This window comes from Camelina sativa, chromosome 8, assembly GCF_000633955.1.
Source record: "Camelina sativa cultivar DH55 chromosome 8, Cs, whole genome shotgun sequence".
Lineage (NCBI taxonomy): Eukaryota > Viridiplantae > Streptophyta > Magnoliopsida > Brassicales > Brassicaceae > Camelina > Camelina sativa.
In genome coordinates, this window is record NC_025692.1 from 611,315 (window position 1) to 630,193 (window position 18,879).

Genomic DNA, 18,879 nt, shown 5'->3' on the forward strand with positions numbered 1-18,879 from the left:
TAATTAGGAAACAGGCTATCAAAGTTTGAGACTTTATGCAAATAGATGATCACAGTAAAACCAGAGATTAGGCAAAAACTAAAGAGAATGGACTGAATCTAAACAAGAAACCAAACCAAACTGAAAAGAAACAACTGGCACTCCAACAAAGTTTCTCGTCAATTAAACTCTCTACACAGACTTGCTAGGTCAAGGGGAGATCTCAAAGCAAAGGATGATTACCTGTAAGGCCCTTGTCACATTAGGAATAGCTGCTTCGTTCAAAGTTCGATCAGCCAAGAGAATCAAGCAAAAAATACCAACAATGATCAGACTCAATTTGAGGCCACAAATAATTAAACAGAGGGAATGCGGATGGTAATCATACCAAAGAGACAGAGAGAGAGAGATGCACCTGAAAAAACATGGTGAGCATGTCTGAAAGAGAGACAGGCACAGAGACAGTCTCTTGCGGTTGCTCCTCTGCGACTGCGACACCTTCTCCTCCTTCTCCAGCTGACGAAATCTTCCTCAATCCAAGGCGATTCTGTTTCATAAACCGAGCAAAAGTGCAATCTCGGCTGTTTCCGGTAGCTCCGGTCCGAAAGCTGGGGTTTTTCGACAAAGGGAGAAGAAGGGTTGAAGAAAGATTAGAGCTTTTGGTTCTGCAAAAACGTAGAAGAAGCACAGGTAACGGTAAAGAGAACTTTGGCCTGGTCCAGAACAACGAAACCATCAGCGATGCGAGCGGTTTTTCCGGTAGCTCCGGTCCGAAAGCTGAGGTTTTTCGACAAAGGGAGAAGAAGGGTTGAAAAGGGTTTAACGCACCGGTGAAGTTGAGACTGAGCCGACAACAATAAACTAAAAAGAAGGGTTTTAGCTGTCCCAGTCCGGTTCTACTACAAGTACAATCCAATTCTCTTGACGTTTAATTAAACCGACCCCCATGATCTCTGTTTTACACTTTCAGTTAATTTTGAACATTATACATTGTAACACAATTCTACTCTTCATTAGTAGATGTTTAAACTGGTGTTATCTACTGATTAAGTTCGTTGCAACTTCTCTGAAGTTTAGACTCAAATTAAAACACTCAATTCCAAATTTGAAGTTTGAAAGATCAAAATACAAAAGACCGAATCTAGACTCAAACTCAATTCAATAATGGTTTTTCTTTTTGCCTAAATTTCAAATTTGATGTATTTAATGCATTTTATCTAACTTGAGTAGTCTAATTTTTATTATTCAACTAATAATGACGAACTGTTGAATGAGTTATTTGAACATCCAAAGTCAAAATCATGTACAAAAAGTTAACTAAAAATATAGCAAATATTATGTTTTAAACATAAATTCACATAAACACATTATTGAATTGGGGTATATGCCAATAAAAATATAATTATGGAATTTTGATCACATGTATATTATTTTTGTTTGTTTACACATTATTTGTTTGTATAAACTCATGTATTTTTTTGTATAATAAACTCATGTACAATATTGAATTTTACAAGCCTGAATAACAGAGTACAATTAGCTTTATGTGATATCGATCCCAAGAGAGTCTTTGTTGTCTCATCTCATAATCTTTGAATCATACCCACATGTTTTTATTGTACAACTGAGATCTTTGATACACACTAGTAATTTTTTGTTTTTGAACAAATGATACACACTAGTAATAATAAACAGTTTCATGTAATAATTACGCTTAACTTAAAGCCAGTTAGATGGTTTCCTTCAATATTACTCAGTCCACTATCTTTTGACGATGGGATTATAAAGTATGAAACGCATTTTGGATGGATGCATGATTACTTTATTTTAGTATATATATAAATATATAGTAACTTTCACATCTATATTCATCTTGTATTTTTGCTTCTTTTTTCATAAATTATGAGTTTGATTTTTTTTTCCACAAATTCTAACGTCTTTTTAAAAACCTTTTTCTTTTATGTTAAGAAATACTTTAATTTTTTTTTCTTAGATCATACTATACTATATGAGTATCATATTAATTAGTTCATAAAGTTATAACATTAAGCACATTAAATAATTTTGTGACATGTTTTAAGGAAAGACTATTGTCTATGGTTCTCTATATATGTGACAGAATCATAACCGCATACATGCCAAGTTTCAGCAATATACACATTGATTATTTGCATGCGTTTGTGCTATGATGATAAGCCTAATTAAACGTAACCTCTCAAAAGCAGTTAGTTATAAACGGCTCATTGGCCAAATATAAAAATAAGAGTTTAATGGTTTTATGATGTAAATTGCTTTTGGGTTTTTAACTTGGCAAAAATTCCCCATTGTCCAAATCAAAATAAAAGTTTGATTGTGATGTAAACTGCTTTGAGAGGTTTAATTAGGCTTAGGCAAAATATTCGCTAATACACTTTCACAAAAGCTAATACCTCACGTAGCTTGGATTGTCTACTAAACTATATTTAACCCACTAAACGAGTCCAGAAGAGTTATTCAGTTTATTTATTCCGACTAGTACACAAGTAGGGTAAGCTAGTTAAAGTAACTTTTTTTAGTTTAGTAAAATATTCAAGTTTTAGGTAAAAATCGTAGTGTTGTCCCAACCTATTTAAAATCTTCCAAACATGGCCTTAAGTTGTCTGTTCATAAAATAGAATTGTGTATATACGCAACATAACTGATGATGAGAGAAATACTAACAAACCACAGGAAACAACAGGTTTCTTCTATCACCTTTAAAAACAACATTTAATGTTTGTTAGATTATAAAACAAATAACACAATCTAGACTCGAACTCAATTTCAAACCAAAACTCAATAATGGCCGTTTGGATTTTTTGTTTTTCGTGTCTTTTTTTATGTGGTCGGTTCTCAATCTCAACTATAGTTCATCTTGTTGATTAATTATTAGTAGAATGAAGAGAGTTCAAACGAAGGATATATCAACAGTTCCTACAGTTAATGCATAAATACTCTTAATTATTTGCGTTTCAAAATCGAGTTTGTAACCACTGTTGTTCAATAATTTACTAATTGAGCAGACATACCACGGGATAGACAAATACAGAAGAAAACTGAAAGTAAATACTTCTCATTTGTCGGAAAAAAAACAAATCGCTTCCATTTACATGACGGGAAAATAGTTCATCAATAGTGCAAGTAAGAATTTCAAAAGGATACAAAGATGAAAAAACTCGTTATTGTAATGTTCCGGTTAGAACTTCTAACCCAATATACACATCAAACCACCTATCGGTCAATATTAAACCGATTCTTAAAACCCCCGGTTTTCTTAACAGTGATCCATGGAAGAAGTAGATTTGATGGTTTTTAAGGTTCCACCAAGTTCCATTGGAACCAAAGGTATAAGAGAATGCAAGACGTCTGTAATCAATGGCCTGTAACTCGGTTCTGGCTGCACGCACAAAAGGGCCACTGCTGCTACCTACACATATTCACAGCACAACTCTTGAACTCTCTATCTCATCAAACCCACCTCTCTACTTTGCAAAAAAACAAACTAAATCCTTCTCAAATTTTGCAAAAACGTACCTGGTAAAGATGTTTTAAGTCCATTGTGTCTTTAATCGCAGGATCTATGACGCCTGGTAACTTGGTTCTATCAGTCAGATAAGGCATTGCCTGACAAGAAGATAAAAGCACAATTCAAGATTTGACAATGAAGTCTTCGGAGTTTTAGAATAACATAGTTTGAGACTATAAATGTAATGTACCCAAGTGATGATGGATTGGCATTCACCGGGAGCTAATTTCTCCACAGGCTTTTTCCCAAGTAAAAGCTCTAACAACACTACTCCAAAAGCATACACGTCGCTCTTTTCTGTCAATTGGCCTATTCACCATACAAAAAAAGAATGGTAATGAGGAGGATTAAATGCTTATCATAAGAACAGAACAAGTTTCTTTAAGGATGTTCAAGACTCGACAGATTAGTATTTCAGGGTTTACCGTCTAGAAGATACTCTGGTGCAACATAGCCAACTGTCCCTGAAAGTTTATGGATCTTGTTCTTTGGACCATCAACAACAGCAAGACCAAAATCTGAAATCTACATTCCATAGAAAGCTAGAGCTTGATGAAAGGAATATGAGAGTAAAGCATTACGACTTTAAACATTGTTCTGCTTACCTTAGCATTGAAATTACTATCCAATAATATGTTGGAGGATTTCAAGTCCCTGTGAATAATCGCTGGATGACAATGTTCATGCAAATATTCTAATCCCCTGATTTAGAAAATAATACAAACAAGAACCATAGCAGTTGCTTTAGTCATCCAGATTGCGAAATGTTTGCAAGTTTAAACACGAGAGAGATGTCATGCTCACCTTGATATATCAAGAGCAATCTTCATTCTCATAGGCCATGTGATCGTCGAACCATGAGAAGCTCCTGAGAACTTGAAAAAAAAAGTTTCAATATTTTTATTTTTATATACAACTTCAACAAGAATAACAAATGTTCATCAGCTTCTGTACCGTGCAAGTGAGATTCAAGCGAAACGTTTGGCATCAGCTCATAGACGATGAAACGTGCAGTATCATTAGTGCTATAACCTAAGAGCGATATTATATTCGGGTGCTTGAGCTTACTCAATATCTCAACCTCACTCTGCAAATAAAACATTCTCAGGAAGATGAACATTTTGGTTATCTAACTAACTAACTCCATTGCAAAAATGCATATGGGAAGAAAAGTATTGCACCTTATATTCCTTAGCTGCTTCTTCATTGGCACAGTCTAGCTTCTTAACCGCAGCTTGAGTGTTGTTCTCTAATGTAGCCAAATATACACACCCAAACCCACCTTGACCCAAAATGTTACTCTCCTTAAAACCACTAGTTCCCTTTTCTATCATATCGTAATCAATCAGCGACACCATTCCCTGCTTTGTAGTTTTCTTATCTAGTGTTTTTGAGGATGTGAATCCACAGCCTTCAAAACAAAAATTGGCACATTAAAGACCATGCTCAGACAAATGTAGGTAAGATAAGTTTCATAGTTCCATTGAGGTAAGAACACAGACACAGAATTAACAAAACGGCTTCAAAGTTTAAAAGTCTTAGCTATCAAAGATTCATCATGGATTTCAAGATTATGGTCATAAACCAACAAGAACATAAACAAAAAGAAATGTAACTAAGAAGAGAATTTACCTGAGCCCTTAAGGTTCCTTCTCCTATGGCAAACCCAATAAAGCAGAGAGCAAACTAAGATTATACCAACTAAGGAAAAAGCAGCTGCAAGTAAAATAACGAGTCTCATGTTGTTGTTACTATCTTGTTTATGCAATCCCTTCTCTCCCTTATGATAATAACCTGATCAACCAAACCAAAAAAAAAGCCTTCAGATTCAAGAAAATTTGGAAACTTTGCAGACCAAAAAAAAACAAATTGAAGTGAAAAGTTCGAACTTTATGGCAAGAGATAAGCGTTACAATGGAGGACATGAAAAATGTGAGAGAGTACGGAGAAAAAATTCTTGTGACCCAGAAGAAAAAACTCCACAAAAGCTAAAACCTTTACAAAGAAAGTTCGAAATTTTTCTACTTTAACGAACAAACAAAATAGCATAATCATTAAAAACAACCACAATCTGTTTCTTTCTTTTCTTCTTCTAAATTTTTCGAATTTTCATCCGGAATTAAAATGTGGAAGTAACCCAAAAATTGTAGAGGAAAAAAAGAAGAAAAGAAACTTAATTTACCAGGAGATAAGCTAGGAGTGAAAGCAGAAGGTTTAGGAGGAAGAGACTTTTGTGAAGTGAGGGACACAACACATGTGGATTGATGAAGAACATAACCTTGTAGTAAAACAAGAGCTGTAATAACTAATTGCCTCATTTCTTTCTTTCCAAAGGATAAAACAAAAAAAAAAAGTCACTTTCAAGAACCCACAGATTTTGAATTGGAGTTCTTTTAGAGAGGAGACATTATTTTGAAGAAGAGAGAAAAAAAATTGAGTAATTCAAGAAAAGACCAAGAATGTGTTTGAAAGTTTGAGAGAGAGAAAGAGAGAGAGATTTGAGAAAATATTCACTTTCCTATTTAACCATAGTTGAAGAGAGAGAGCTCTGAGCAAGAAAATGGTAAAAAGAAAGAGACAAAGAGGATTCAGACGAAACTCTTGAGGTGGAGCAGTTAGTTACCATAAAGAAATATTAATATCGTCCGGATAGAGAAAATATTTTTCGGGTGATTAAGGCAAAAATATATATCATAACTAATGTATGTGTAGACAAAATATATACATGCCATGAATAGAGATGTATACATAATCAATCAAATATATTGTGTGAGGTTAAAATATGTTTTGTTAATTATGCAAATTAGTCCAAACATGTATCAATTTTTCATTCAATAAAAGACTCTTAAAATACTTCCTTTTTTGGGTAAAGTTGGGTGAAATAGATTTTGATATTAGTAAGTAGTAACATATAAATTACTTAATGATAATCTTAATCCAAACTAATTTAGAGTCTAGATATGAACCTTGTGAAAAAAAACAATTAAAAAAGGAGTCGACACTCTTTATATTTACCATTCGAATTTTAAAACTGTCAATATTTGAAATTCATTCATCAATTCACACGACATTCGTGCAAAACCATTTACAATTTGATGATAAAATGGTCTATACGATAAATCAAAATTTTAATCTTATGGCTTTTTTTTTTAAATGAAAGTAGGATATTAAAGTCTAAGAAAAAGTGTTATACTTTAGACTTGACTTTTCAAGTACTTTATCAAAAAAAAACAAAAAAAGGTAAAACAAAAGTAAATATAAAAGCTTTTGTAATAGAATCTAAACAAAATTCTACCAAAAAAAAAAATAGAATCTAAACAAAAAGCTGGAAAAAAACTGGTTTATATGTTTCTTCACACTTTTCAGACAAGCGATGGGTAGAAGAACCAACAGATTACTGTTGCAACCCATGAACCATCCATGTGGAGACCACTGAACTTAACTTACTAATAAGATCCCTCTAACTATGGAGGTTAAGATTATATAAATTGGTGTTGATGTAGATTTTAAATTACTTAGTCTGTTAAATTTACAAAGCGTGTAAGCAATACACTCTCTCGTATATTTAATTTTTTATTTATTATGTGATGTAGACTATTCCTATACTTCAAAAAGCTTTTAAGTGTTCGGTGTTTTTTGGGAGCGTATGTTTTCCCCACATTCACTCTACAGTAGATTTTGTCAAACACTCAAATAGACTTTATTTTTTATTTCAAACGAAAATATTATCACGTTTAAACTGAGATCCAACATGACGAATACGTTTGCCTTTTACTCCGATTAAAATAGCAATTTGTAGTTTATTATATAAACAGCATTGCGAACTCGCTTTCTCTTTATCAATCCAATTAGCGAATAATAATTTCTTGTCATGCATGAATACTTCAGATTGGACACCCGACCTACCTTATCCATATTCGATTTTCTTACTTAAAAATATTTCAGTTAGTTGTTGTTGTTATGTAAATAATTCAAATGTTAGGAAACTACTCTATCACAAGTTAGGTGACCAATGGGTTTGTCTCGAGACATTAAAATATAGTATTTCTTTCCAAAATCCCATTAAGGCCACTCTATTAACCTTTTTAATTATGCGTCTTCATTTGTCCTTAATCATATACCAGAAATCGATAAATATTTTTTCCTCTTCATATTTTTTTTTGTATGCTTCTATTTCCTTGACCCACAAGTTAGTGTACCATTTTATTATTACTCTCTCATCTGGATAGAACAGCTTGAATCGTGTTCAGTGTAATAATTTCAACGAAAAATAAACAGGCGATTAATGTGATTACATTAGGTTATGAAACGCATCTGCTGCACGATTTATTGATTGGTTAGTACTTTTGGTTTTGTTACTCTGTTCTTTTTCATCTCTCTGTTTTCTTACTCTTGTGTTCTGTTTTTCTCTGTTTTTTTATCGATGATTTTTGGGGTGAGCACAAGAGAGATTCTCAGGTCATGAAGAAATATTTTTGGTTTTTGGGTGTTTAGCAAAGGGCTTAAATTTGGTATTATATATGGAGACAGTGAAGAGAATTATGCGGTAAAACCCCAATCTACTTAAAACCCTGATCATGCATGAACCATATAATGATATAAAGATGAAAACATGAATTTTTCACTCCTCAGTATGAATAGAATGTGTTTTCTTACTAGAACTGAAACCTGATCATGAACCATGATTATGATAAATGCAGCATTCGACTTCGACACTTCCCCAACTCTTTCTCTGACCTAGTAGAACCTCATGTATGCAAAATGTATAACTTTTACAAGACGCAAGGCATAAGATGCTGCGCTACTGCAGCTCAGATTCAAGCAAGGCGAAACTGACCCCTAGCTAAATGCTGTTGAAACCCGAAGATTGTCACCAATATATATATATATATATATATATATATCATCTTGTAGTCTGTTTGTAGGGTGCAAAACAGTATCCATACACCACAGCTAGATATTGTTGGCGGAAAAAAGAAAAGCATTTTATATCGGGTTTGAGACCAAAAAGGAAAAATAGAAGTAGCTGTCTTAACTCAAATCCAAATGAGTAGCCACAAGCAAACAGCAAAAAAACACAAAACACAGAAAAACAAAAAAAAACAAAATCAATGATAATTCATTGGATAGGTTGAGGTGGGAACATGTAAGGGACCTTGATCGTGTGGTGGTCTGAGAAGTCTGCATCGCTATCATCTCTGCGGAGGCTGAAACCTCCCAACTCCAACACCTGGTTCGACTCGTGGACATCGAGGTAATAGATGTAGTTTCCCTTGAGTTCAGGGACGGAGTTAGCATGGAGACAGAAAGGCTCAGACTTTGAAAGACAAATGCAGATATCTCCAATGTTTTCAGTGTAAGTAGCTTTTCCTTCCTTGCCTATCCTGAACACCCTAAAACCTTTGGTTTCCCAATCCACCTTAGTTACCATGCTATAAGCACATGACCTTAGCAATGGTCATATTGTAACACTGTTATTAATATTGTATGATAATACTACTTGAAACTAAAACAAACAAAAGTCTATGGAGTGATGACTCTTAGGTCATGTCTACCATATTTACCTGTACCAAATAACAAGGAAGGTTTCGCCGTCTGATGACTCTACCAAGTGTGGAGTCCTGTAGCACGAAAACAAATGCTCTTTTTCTGTCTTTGTCAACCTGGGAAGGTTTTGAAAATGCAACTTTTGCAGCTTGGATCCCAGGATGCCATGTGGTCGCATCCAGACGCGGGCAATGAGAACATCTGATCTCTCTGGGAAAACATGACATGGGAAGTGAAGAAACTGGGGTCTTTGATTCTGATGTTGGTCCATTTGGAGCCCTTACACAGGCTGAGTTGAGGTCCCAAGAATTTGACAGCCACAACACAGTCGTCTTCCTCGGGAGAAGAAGAGGACATGGCCACTTCGGTGACAATCTGAGTCTGACAATGAGGTAGAGTCACAATAGGAGGCAGTGAAATGGGATTAGGGTTTGAGACTGATGCAAATGGGTTCAGATCGTTGTGGAGACACACCACACCCTTCTTTAGGGTAGCGACCCATCCTTGGGATGCTCCGATTGTTGTTTTTGTCTCTAGCAACTCACTAGGGATCTTCTTGTCAGTAGTTATTAATTCTGCGGTGGAAATATCGAGAAATCTTATGTCATCTCCAAATGGATTTTTGCCGAAGACCAAATAGGGTGCAAGAAGGTCTATGGAAGATGAAAGCAAACGAAAGCTAATCTGCCCAAACACAAAGAGAGAAGAAAGATCGATCTCACAACACAACCAAAAGTGAATAAAATATATATACCAAAACATTTAAGAGATCAACAAAAAGAACAAAGAAGTTGTCTCTCTCTCTCTCTTTTTATACTTACCTGAGAATCTTTCTGAGGAGAGAGCTTGGGGAGTCTGGAGAGAAACGGAGACATTTTGTTTATCCGCTGATGATCCTGATTCGCTTCAGTAAACTGAGTTTTTATTGTCAAACAAAGCGTGCTCACCAAGGACGGTAATATTAGAGAACGGTTTTAAAATATTTTGATAGATTTCAAAACTTTGGTGGATTATTTCAAAGATAACTATTGAAAGATTTTTATTGGTGGTTCGGTAAGATTTCTATATCAAAAGTTTCAGATGGTTTTGTGTGACAATAAAATCTTCCTCAATAGATATGATTTGATCAATCAAAGTGCCACGACTGAATTTGGAATAACCAAAGTTACAGGGAAATGTCAATAAAACATCACGCAGAAATTTTTGTAACACCCAACGTTAACACATAAACAGGACTGTGGTGCTCACGATTGTTTAGTTTTTTTTTACACATGTCTCGTCAGCTTTTCTTCCACGAGTTCGATGCATCTATATAGAACCGATTCAATTGGGTTCAGAAGGCATACACTGTCAAATGAAGATTCGTGACCGTGATCCTCCTTGGCGTTCTCAGCGATGCTACAGCTCACAACAGTTCGAAGAGGCAGAAGCCACTCTTTGTACGCTTTCTCCAGATTCTTCTTTGACAAAACTTCACTGCTTACTCTGCTCCTCTCTTTACCTGCTTCATTTTCTGTAATTTTGCCTTGTCAGATATACAACAAGAACAAGAAAGATTAAATGTGTTACTGATTTGCATAAGATTACATTTACACACGTAAAATAGAGACATATATACTTTACACGCATCTGCAGACAATTTCATATACCAAAAGAGCTTAAAACATGTCATTTGTATGTACAAGTGTGAATACTTGCAACAGACAACATGATTAATGTTAATCCAAAACAAAAAGATACTGCATGCTATATCTTGTGAGACATTTTCATCATGGATCAATAACTGGTTTATATAAGTTCACGTAACTTGCAGGCTATTTCCAGTCATCAAAACACAAAACACTATCCAGCAACTTGTGATTTGAAACACCTTCTATTAAGTTCAAATACCAACTCGCAAAACTTTAAGAAATCTATTCCTTGATTTACTTGGAAAGTAGTGAGATAAAGCAAAGTACAATTCTTCCATTTATTTTAGTTAAAAAGTTTTTACCTCCTGGATTAAATAACAATGCAAACCTGTAGAGGTTCAGTGCTGCCAGAACCTGGACAAACATCACACAAAACTATTTGTCACACACATGTGCCTCAATATTATATCTTATAAATATTTAGTAGAGAAACAATAACAAGCTCTCCCTATTTTCTATCCGACACTCGCATTCTTATAACCGGTGAAAATTCTTGGATCAGAGTTTTACTGACGACAAATCTTCTAGCAATGGAACATCATAAAATTCCTTAATTAGCGAGAAAAGTATGCTACTCTCATTTGATACTTTCACCTTTTCTCTGTATGTATGTATCTATGTCCCTTAAAGCAATTACAATACCCATATTACTGCATTGCATATGGGCTTACATGATGCACACAAAAGAGAAAATATATATATATATATATATTTATAAAGAATTGATATAGGAACAAAACAATTACCGCATCACTTTGGTCTGGAAGGAGTGGAGGACCACCTTTTGGAGGCCTTAAGACCAACTCCACTAGCTCAATAACAAGCATATCAGCGGTCGCACAATCTGTACCTTGCAAACTACTGCTGCTCATGCTGTCTTTAAATAGACCGAGAAGGATCGCTGTCTGGTTGATTTAGCAAAACAATATTAGTGAACTGAGATACCATTTTTCTTGTGGAAAAGTTAGCTATTACAGCAACAAATTTTAAAAGTAGCTGACTTGTACTTTAACAGTAGTAGCACCGTAAGACTACTGAAGACACTAAGCTGTGTAGTTTATGAACGGACAACGCATGTAAAGGTGTATCTTCATAATCATCATATCTGTGAAGTGTCACATGCTTTACTATCCATAATAGCTCGAGGGGATACAAAAATACTAACCATTGAGGAAGACTGGGAATTCGTGACAAGGGCTCTTAAAACGTGAAACCTCTGAGGAGCTGGGATATCAGAAAGAATCTAATCAACCAGCACCCAAAAAAAAAAGATTGTAAGACGAAATATATAACAATCTCTGTACCCAATGAACGAAGCATTTTTAGAATAAAGAAAGAAAAACAGGGCATATAGACTGAGGGTAGTAAAAGTTGGCTAACACCTCTTCTAGTTATAAAGGATTATAAGCAGATTCAGCACAAGACGAACCATTTAAATTTGTACAATAATTCTGTTTAAAACATATTGAGTTTAGATCTAAAGAAACAAACTCATTTCGAAGTCATAGGAAGCAAAAGCCATTTGAAAGTTTGGGTTGTCTTTTTTTTTTTGTGGATTATGTTATCTATAGAATCAATTTCTGCATCACTCAAAATCAGTTTCCACAAATTGATTAAGTCAAGGGTTATTACTTACCCTCTTCAGTGCCTCAAATGTCTTTTTTCTCAGATCTGCTTCTGGGGCATAGATGATCACTAATGTAACAGCCTGGAAGAAAGAAAGAAACCAGACACTACTTAGAACTCTGATTAACCTGAACGGTGTAAAGATTTAAGAAGAATAGTATTATGCCTGTAAAGCAGCGTAGATGCTAGGTGTGTAGTGTGAACAATCTATTTTCTCATCATTGCATTGAGATGAAGAAACTCCTTTTGTTATGTCAAGCAAGAACTCGATAGTGTGCCTTTTAAATGCCCAGAGCAGATCTCCAGAGGAAAGTATATATTTCAACATCCCATAAGCTTGCCACCTTTTCACTAAATTTCTTTGAAGCTCATCTACATCACTTCCTAAAGCTGCATTAGTAGCCTCTCCAACCTCTTGTGAGATCTTTGTCCAGATGAGTAAAAGTGATGCACCCAATTTGATGTCAGGGAAAGAGCTGACGTAATCATCATCATCTGTTCATATTACATTCGGTGAGACAAACTATCTTGCGACACGAGAAAGGATGTGTGTTATGGATGGATGGAGTTCTGAAATCAGGAAGAAAGTGCTTTTTGAGTTTTGAGATTAACCTCCAGCAACAGTGCTCATTAATTTTTCAGTGTCACTCTCCGTGATTAAACCAAGATGTGTTAAACCACAGTATGTCAAGAAAGGTTCTAACTGCATCAACAGAGGAACACATGAGGCCGCTTTGTCTCTGATGCTAACTGAAAGAATAGCCTGCAAAAATTAGATCAAATCTCAGGTATTGAAGGCAATCTATATGCTCATAAAAGAGGAAAGTAGAAATATATAGAACCAAANCAGCCTGGAAGAAAGAAAGAAACCAGACACTACTTAGAACTCTGATTAACCTGAACGGTGTAAAGATTTAAGAAGAATAGTATTATGCCTGTAAAGCAGCGTAGATGCTAGGTGTGTAGTGTGAACAATCTATTTTCTCATCATTGCATTGAGATGAAGAAACTCCTTTTGTTATGTCAAGCAAGAACTCGATAGTGTGCCTTTTAAATGCCCAGAGCAGATCTCCAGAGGAAAGTATATATTTCAACATCCCATAAGCTTGCCACCTTTTCACTAAATTTCTTTGAAGCTCATCTACATCACTTCCTAAAGCTGCATTAGTAGCCTCTCCAACCTCTTGTGAGATCTTTGTCCAGATGAGTAAAAGTGATGCACCCAATTTGATGTCAGGGAAAGAGCTGACGTAATCATCATCATCTGTTCATATTACATTCGGTGAGACAAACTATCTTGCGACACGAGAAAGGATGTGTGTTATGGATGGATGGAGTTCTGAAATCAGGAAGAAAGTGCTTTTTGAGTTTTGAGATTAACCTCCAGCAACAGTGCTCATTAATTTTTCAGTGTCACTCTCCGTGATTAAACCAAGATGTGTTAAACCACAGTATGTCAAGAAAGGTTCTAACTGCATCAACAGAGGAACACATGAGGCCGCTTTGTCTCTGATGCTAACTGAAAGAATAGCCTGCAAAAATTAGATCAAATCTCAGGTATTGAAGGCAATCTATATGCTCATAAAAGAGGAAAGTAGAAATATATAGAACCAAAGCTGGAATCAAGTACGAACCGTTATCTGTATCACATAGAGACCGAGCAAACAACGGACTTTTACTTCTTCTTCGTTCTTCTGTAAAACAAAGAAAGGAGATCAAAACAGGAGAGTGGAATATTCAAATTAGAGAAAGAGCACTCTGGGTAGTGATTAAGGAAATCCCAATTGCCAATTTGTCAAACTTACAGACCAGTTTTGAAGAAACATCTCGAATTGAAATAGCAATGCCTACAGCCTTATCAAATAAATCTTCAACTTGCACATCTTTTTCCAATGAAATGTCCTTCAAAACATTCAGGACAACTGGAACTGCAACCTTTAGTTGCTCGAAGTGACGCCTCTGAATTGAAATAAATACTGAAACGAAGAAAGTCGAATAACTTTTCACTGCTTCAGTTTACAAGAGCTATATTAACATCTTCAGTAAGAAAAGTGGTTAAGAATTTAAAGAATTTTTTTATCAGGGAAATTCATACTTTTCTACTCTCGAGGTAAAAGCATTACTAGATTTGCAGTCCCCAAGCTAGATTCACTTTATAACAGAAGTTTATAAGTATCTAGGAAACGAGAAAAATCTTCAACTGGTACCTTTAGAGAGCCCATGTAATAAAGGAGTGGAACAACTAGAGGGTGAAAGAGAGCACCTTGCAGCATCAAGTGCCTGGTCATTTAAAGTCAACTTGTAATCTTCTTAAGGCAAATACCAAGTACGAAAAAGAAACTTAAGAATAGTATATATATACTGCCTTGAACTAGCCTGGATCCGAATCCAATTCAAGATCTAATACCTCACAAAGAATTGAAAGCATGTCCCGTGGATTGCATGCTTCCACAAATCGATCAACGATATCCTCAACTAACTGTAAACATCTGCTTGATAGGTCTGCGAACTTGGAAGTTACTTTCGGCAACTGAAATGACAGTTCATCTATAACCTCCTGTAACACAATCAAAATGAGGAAAACTCATAAGCTTGATTCTAAACAAATCCTTCCTTTTGGCTTCCAAAGCAAGTTGAGAACTGACAAGTAACCTGATCCACTTGAGGAGATGATACAACTTTCAAAATTTCATCTAAAACTTCAATAACATCATTTTCCAGTTCATCGTTCTCGGCCAAACAATTCAGATAGCTGACAAGTTCTTTCACTACGCTCTCCAAGTCTTTAAATCCTCCTCCTCCTCCAACTTCAACTGACTGAAAAGAAAACACACGAAATCAATCGATTACTTCAAAATCAGAAGTAACAAAAATACGCTCCAGCCAATCAGGAAACCACGAAGGTCGATACTTAGAACCTAATCAGCGACTAATTTTTTTCAATCGAGGTCCAAAACTCACGACGCGGCTTAAGTATTCATCAATCTCCGAAGCTATTAAATAAATTTCCCCCAGAGAAACAAAATTACACAACCCGAAGAAGTTGAGAAAACTTACACTGAAGCACAAAGCTAAAAGTTCTCGTACACGGCGTGAAGGGGAAGCAGTAACAATCGTCTCCTCAAACTCGGAGCTCCCAACAGTGGACGACGCCATAACGCCAAAAACTTTTCAATTTCGCCTCTGTTTCGTTAAGAGCGAGAGAGTTTTAAATAATCGCGATTTGAACCCGGTTGTTTGGTTATACGAATAATCTTAACCCCATTTAACCTAAATTCTGAATTACGAATAGTTTAAAACTTGTATCCAAACAAACCACGTTCTCTCTCTCTCTCACACACACACACACTTTCTCGTATTCGTCTCTCCTCCAGATCCGGTGCACTTCACCCTCACCGAAAAGATCCTTTACTGGCTCAAACTCTCCTCCTCTGATCTAGCCATGGAACCTGACGTCAGCATCGAGACTTTGTCCATCATTCGGATCGCCGTCCTCCCGATCGGTACTATCCCGCAGACGCTTCTACGGGACTATCACTCGATGCTGCTCCGTCATCACACGATCGCGCTCTCCGCTGTTAGCTCCTTTTACACCGAGCACCAGAAATCTCCGTTTACGAATCAGCCTTGGGACTCTGGCTCTCTCCGGTTCAAATTTGTGCTTGGTGGTTCTCCTCCGAGTCCCTGGGAGGATTTTCAGTCTAATCGGAAGATTCTCGCCGTGATCGGCCTTTGCCACTGTCCTTCTTCCCCTGATCTCGACTCCGTCACTGAGAAATTTAATGTGGCTTGTAAGAGCTATTCATCGGCTCTTGTCCGGCGCTGCTTCGCCTTCTCCCCTGGCGATTCACAAGTGAGCATATTAGTTTCCACTTCACTCTTGTAATTTCGATGCTTCTAGGGTATCTTAGCTCGCTGGTTTGAGATGATTCACTATAGTTGATACTTGATAGTAATGTTTATGTATTACTGTGTTAAGTTCCTATTTTTGTACCAGCGATTTATCTTATAGCCTTTGAATGTGAGCTAATTGACGATTCTATGATCAATGCACTGTCTTGTGCAGCTTGAAGATGGAGACAAGAAGGGTGAAAATTTGATTTTGTTTCCTCCATCGGACAAGCAAACTCAGGAGTTTCATTTACAAACAATGATGCAAGATATTGCAGCTTCGCTGTTGATGGAATTTGAGAAGTGGGTTCTTCAGGCGGAATCTGCTGGCACAATTTTGAAGACGCCATTGGATTCCCAAGCTAGTCTCAACTCAGAGGAGGTTCATGTCTAGGTGTCCTATAATTTAGTCTATGATTCATTTCCTCCTGTGGAAGCTTATAACCATTGTCTTCTAGGCTCATTAGTTTGGTCTAATGCAGGTTATCAAGGCCAAAAAGCGTAGGCTTGGACGTGCACAAAAAACGATAGGAGACTATTCTTTGTTGGCTGGTTCACCTGTTGATGCCAATGCTCACTATTCTACTGCTCTAGAACTGGCCAGATTGACAGGAGATTACTTCTGGTATGCGGGTGCCTTGGAAGGCAGTGTTTGTGCCTTACTGGTAAGGCTTTATGTTGCATTGTTCTTACATTTTTATAGCATTATAGCCAAAAAGTGTATACTGAATCCACTCTTTATCTGAAATGCAATGAATATGAAATTGCTCTCATATGTCTCTCTTTATTTGTTTACAACACCTTAGTATTATGTTTTCTTATTATTAGGTAGATCGGATGGGTCAACGGGATGTGGCTTTAGAAGATGAAGTTAGATATCGGTACACTAATGTAATCTTACACTACAGAAAGTCATTTATTCAAGAAATTGCTCAGAGGTAATTCTACGCATTACCTGTTTGGCACTCTTCTTCAGTAAACTTATTACTAATACGAAATAGCAATCAACTATTTTCCTTGCAGAGTTTCGCCCCTGAGCTTTGAACTCGAAGCTACCCTTAAACTGGCCAGATTCCTATGCAGGTATCATTGTATGCCTTTTATTTCTTGAAATCATAATGGTGTAGTTTCCTATTTTGCCTTCAGTACGCTGCTTAGTTAGTGGTTGCTATGATTTTGTTCAATAGGAAGCTCTTTTCCTTACCTTCTGGCTGGATCACATATTTCTATGATCTTAATCATCATTACAATGGCTTCTTTGTACAGGAGAGAACTGGCTAAGGAAATAGTAGAGCTATTAACCAATGCTGCCGATGGTGCAAAGTCCTTAATTGATGCCAGTGATAGGCTCATATTGTATGTTGAAGTAGCACGTTTATTTGGAGCGCTTGGTTATCAACGGAAAGCAGCCTTCTTCTGTAGGCAGGTCGCCCAATTGTATTTGCAGCAAGACAATCGCTTGGCTGCTATCAGTGCCATGCAAGTTCTCTCTATGACAACTGATGCATATAGAATCCAAAGCAGGGCATCCGTGTCAAAACTTTCTGTTAACAATGTGAGTTTGACAGCATAAGAATTATTTTTCTTCTCTTGTGGTTGATTGAACATTCTTCATAAACATAGTTTGCCGTAGAATTTTTATTAGTACCATCACCGTACACGATCTTGGCGTTTCTCCTTGTATCATACTTTGATGTTTACTTTTTCCTATAATATTTTCTCTTGTGTTTGTTGGTAAAGGAAACTGGGCGCCAACCTGATGCTGGAAAAATGCATCATCATTCAATTGTCTCACTGTTCGAGTCTCAGTGGAGCACTTTGCAGATGGTTGTGCTTAGGGAGATACTCCTCTCTGCTGTTCGCGCTGGAGATCCCCTTGCTGCATGGAGTGCTGCAGCGAGGCTTCTGAGGTGGCATTATCCTCTAATTACACCTTCAGGTCAAAATGGACTTGCTAATTCCCTTGCAAATTCAGCCGAAAGATTGCCTTCAGGAACTCGGTGTGCTGACCCTGCCTTGCCATTTGTAAGGTATTTTTGTCAGCTGTCGACCTTTTGCTTTCGGGGATGTTTTATCAAATTTTCTCACACTTCAAGTAGACCAACAAGATCAGACTAATAATCACTTTCATCCATCTCTTGGCTTCATATTTGCCCAATCTGTGTTTATATTCCAGGATCTTGTTCTATATTTGCTTCGTAGCTGACTCTGACAAATTTTATTTTATGGGTCGTTTAAGCATTATTTTAATTGATCTTTCAGGCTATTCTCTTTCCCACTCCATTCCTCCCAAGTGGACATCGTAAAACGCAATCCAGCAAGAGAAGATTGGTGGACAGGATCTGCTCCTTCGGGGCCATTTATTTATACTCCTTTCAGCAAAGGAGATGCCAACGAAAGTAGCAAGCAGGAATTGATTTGGGTGGTTGGTGAACCAGTTCAGGTCTTAGTGGAGTTAGCAAATCCTTGTTGCTTCGATTTAAGGATTGATAGTATTTATCTCTCAGCTCACTCAAAAAACTTTGATGCGTTTCCTGTCAGTGTGGACATTCCCCCTAACTCCGCAAAAGTGATCACATTATCTGGTATTCCAACAGCAGT

The 18,879-nt window shown here is 36.5% G+C and overlaps 3 protein-coding genes across 7 annotated transcripts in view; 1 reads left to right on the forward strand and 2 right to left on the reverse strand.

The window, feature by feature from the left end:
• Positions 3,134-6,093, reverse strand: LOC104705368 (probable receptor-like protein kinase At1g80640). Of its 2 annotated transcripts, none has more exons than XM_010421353.2 (10): positions 5,706-6,093; positions 5,156-5,317; positions 4,705-4,934; positions 4,478-4,610; positions 4,328-4,391; positions 4,129-4,225; positions 3,949-4,048; positions 3,714-3,832; positions 3,532-3,621; positions 3,134-3,424 (listed from the first exon to the last, which is right to left on the reverse strand). In XM_010421353.2, the coding sequence occupies exons 1-10, from the start codon at positions 5,839-5,841 to the stop codon at positions 3,272-3,274; spliced, it is 1,284 nt and encodes a 427-aa protein (XP_010419655.1). In that variant the 5' UTR covers positions 5,842-6,093; the 3' UTR covers positions 3,134-3,271. The 2 variants fall into 2 exon arrangements, with proteins under 2 accessions (XP_010419655.1, XP_010419656.1); XM_010421354.2 differs by lacking the exon at positions 5,706-6,093 and adding an exon at positions 5,413-5,691.
• On the reverse strand, positions 10,130-15,571 carry LOC104709082 (aberrant root formation protein 4-like). Of its 2 annotated transcripts, XM_019228213.1 has the most exons (13): positions 15,445-15,571; positions 15,040-15,204; positions 14,795-14,944; positions 14,595-14,667; positions 14,197-14,363; positions 14,022-14,081; positions 13,769-13,919; positions 13,323-13,651; positions 12,398-12,469; positions 11,927-12,004; positions 11,508-11,666; positions 11,064-11,115; positions 10,130-10,583 (listed from the first exon to the last, which is right to left on the reverse strand). In XM_019228213.1, the coding sequence occupies exons 1-13, from the start codon at positions 15,541-15,543 to the stop codon at positions 10,336-10,338; spliced, it is 1,803 nt and encodes a 600-aa protein (XP_019083758.1). In that variant the 5' UTR covers positions 15,544-15,571; the 3' UTR covers positions 10,130-10,335. The 2 variants fall into 2 exon arrangements, with proteins under 2 accessions (XP_019083758.1, XP_019083759.1); XM_019228214.1 differs by lacking the exon at positions 12,398-12,469.
• The window catches only part of LOC104705370 (trafficking protein particle complex II-specific subunit 120 homolog), a 6,391-nt gene continuing 3,246 nt past the window's right edge, over positions 15,735-18,879 (forward strand). The window contains exons 1-8 of one of the 3 annotated variants that reach the window (XM_019228215.1): positions 15,735-16,240; positions 16,454-16,660; positions 16,761-16,943; positions 17,107-17,216; positions 17,302-17,361; positions 17,545-17,833; positions 18,019-18,308; positions 18,541-18,863. In XM_019228215.1, the coding sequence (XP_019083760.1) occupies positions 15,830-16,240; positions 16,454-16,660; positions 16,761-16,943; positions 17,107-17,216; positions 17,302-17,361; positions 17,545-17,833; positions 18,019-18,308; positions 18,541-18,863 (1,873 nt within the window). In that variant the 5' untranslated portion in view covers positions 15,735-15,829. The remainder of the gene's footprint in view (positions 16,241-16,453; positions 16,661-16,760; positions 16,944-17,106; positions 17,217-17,301; positions 17,362-17,544; positions 17,834-18,018; positions 18,309-18,540; positions 18,864-18,879) is intronic. The other 2 variants (XM_010421357.2, XM_010421356.2) reach the window with 2 other exon arrangements.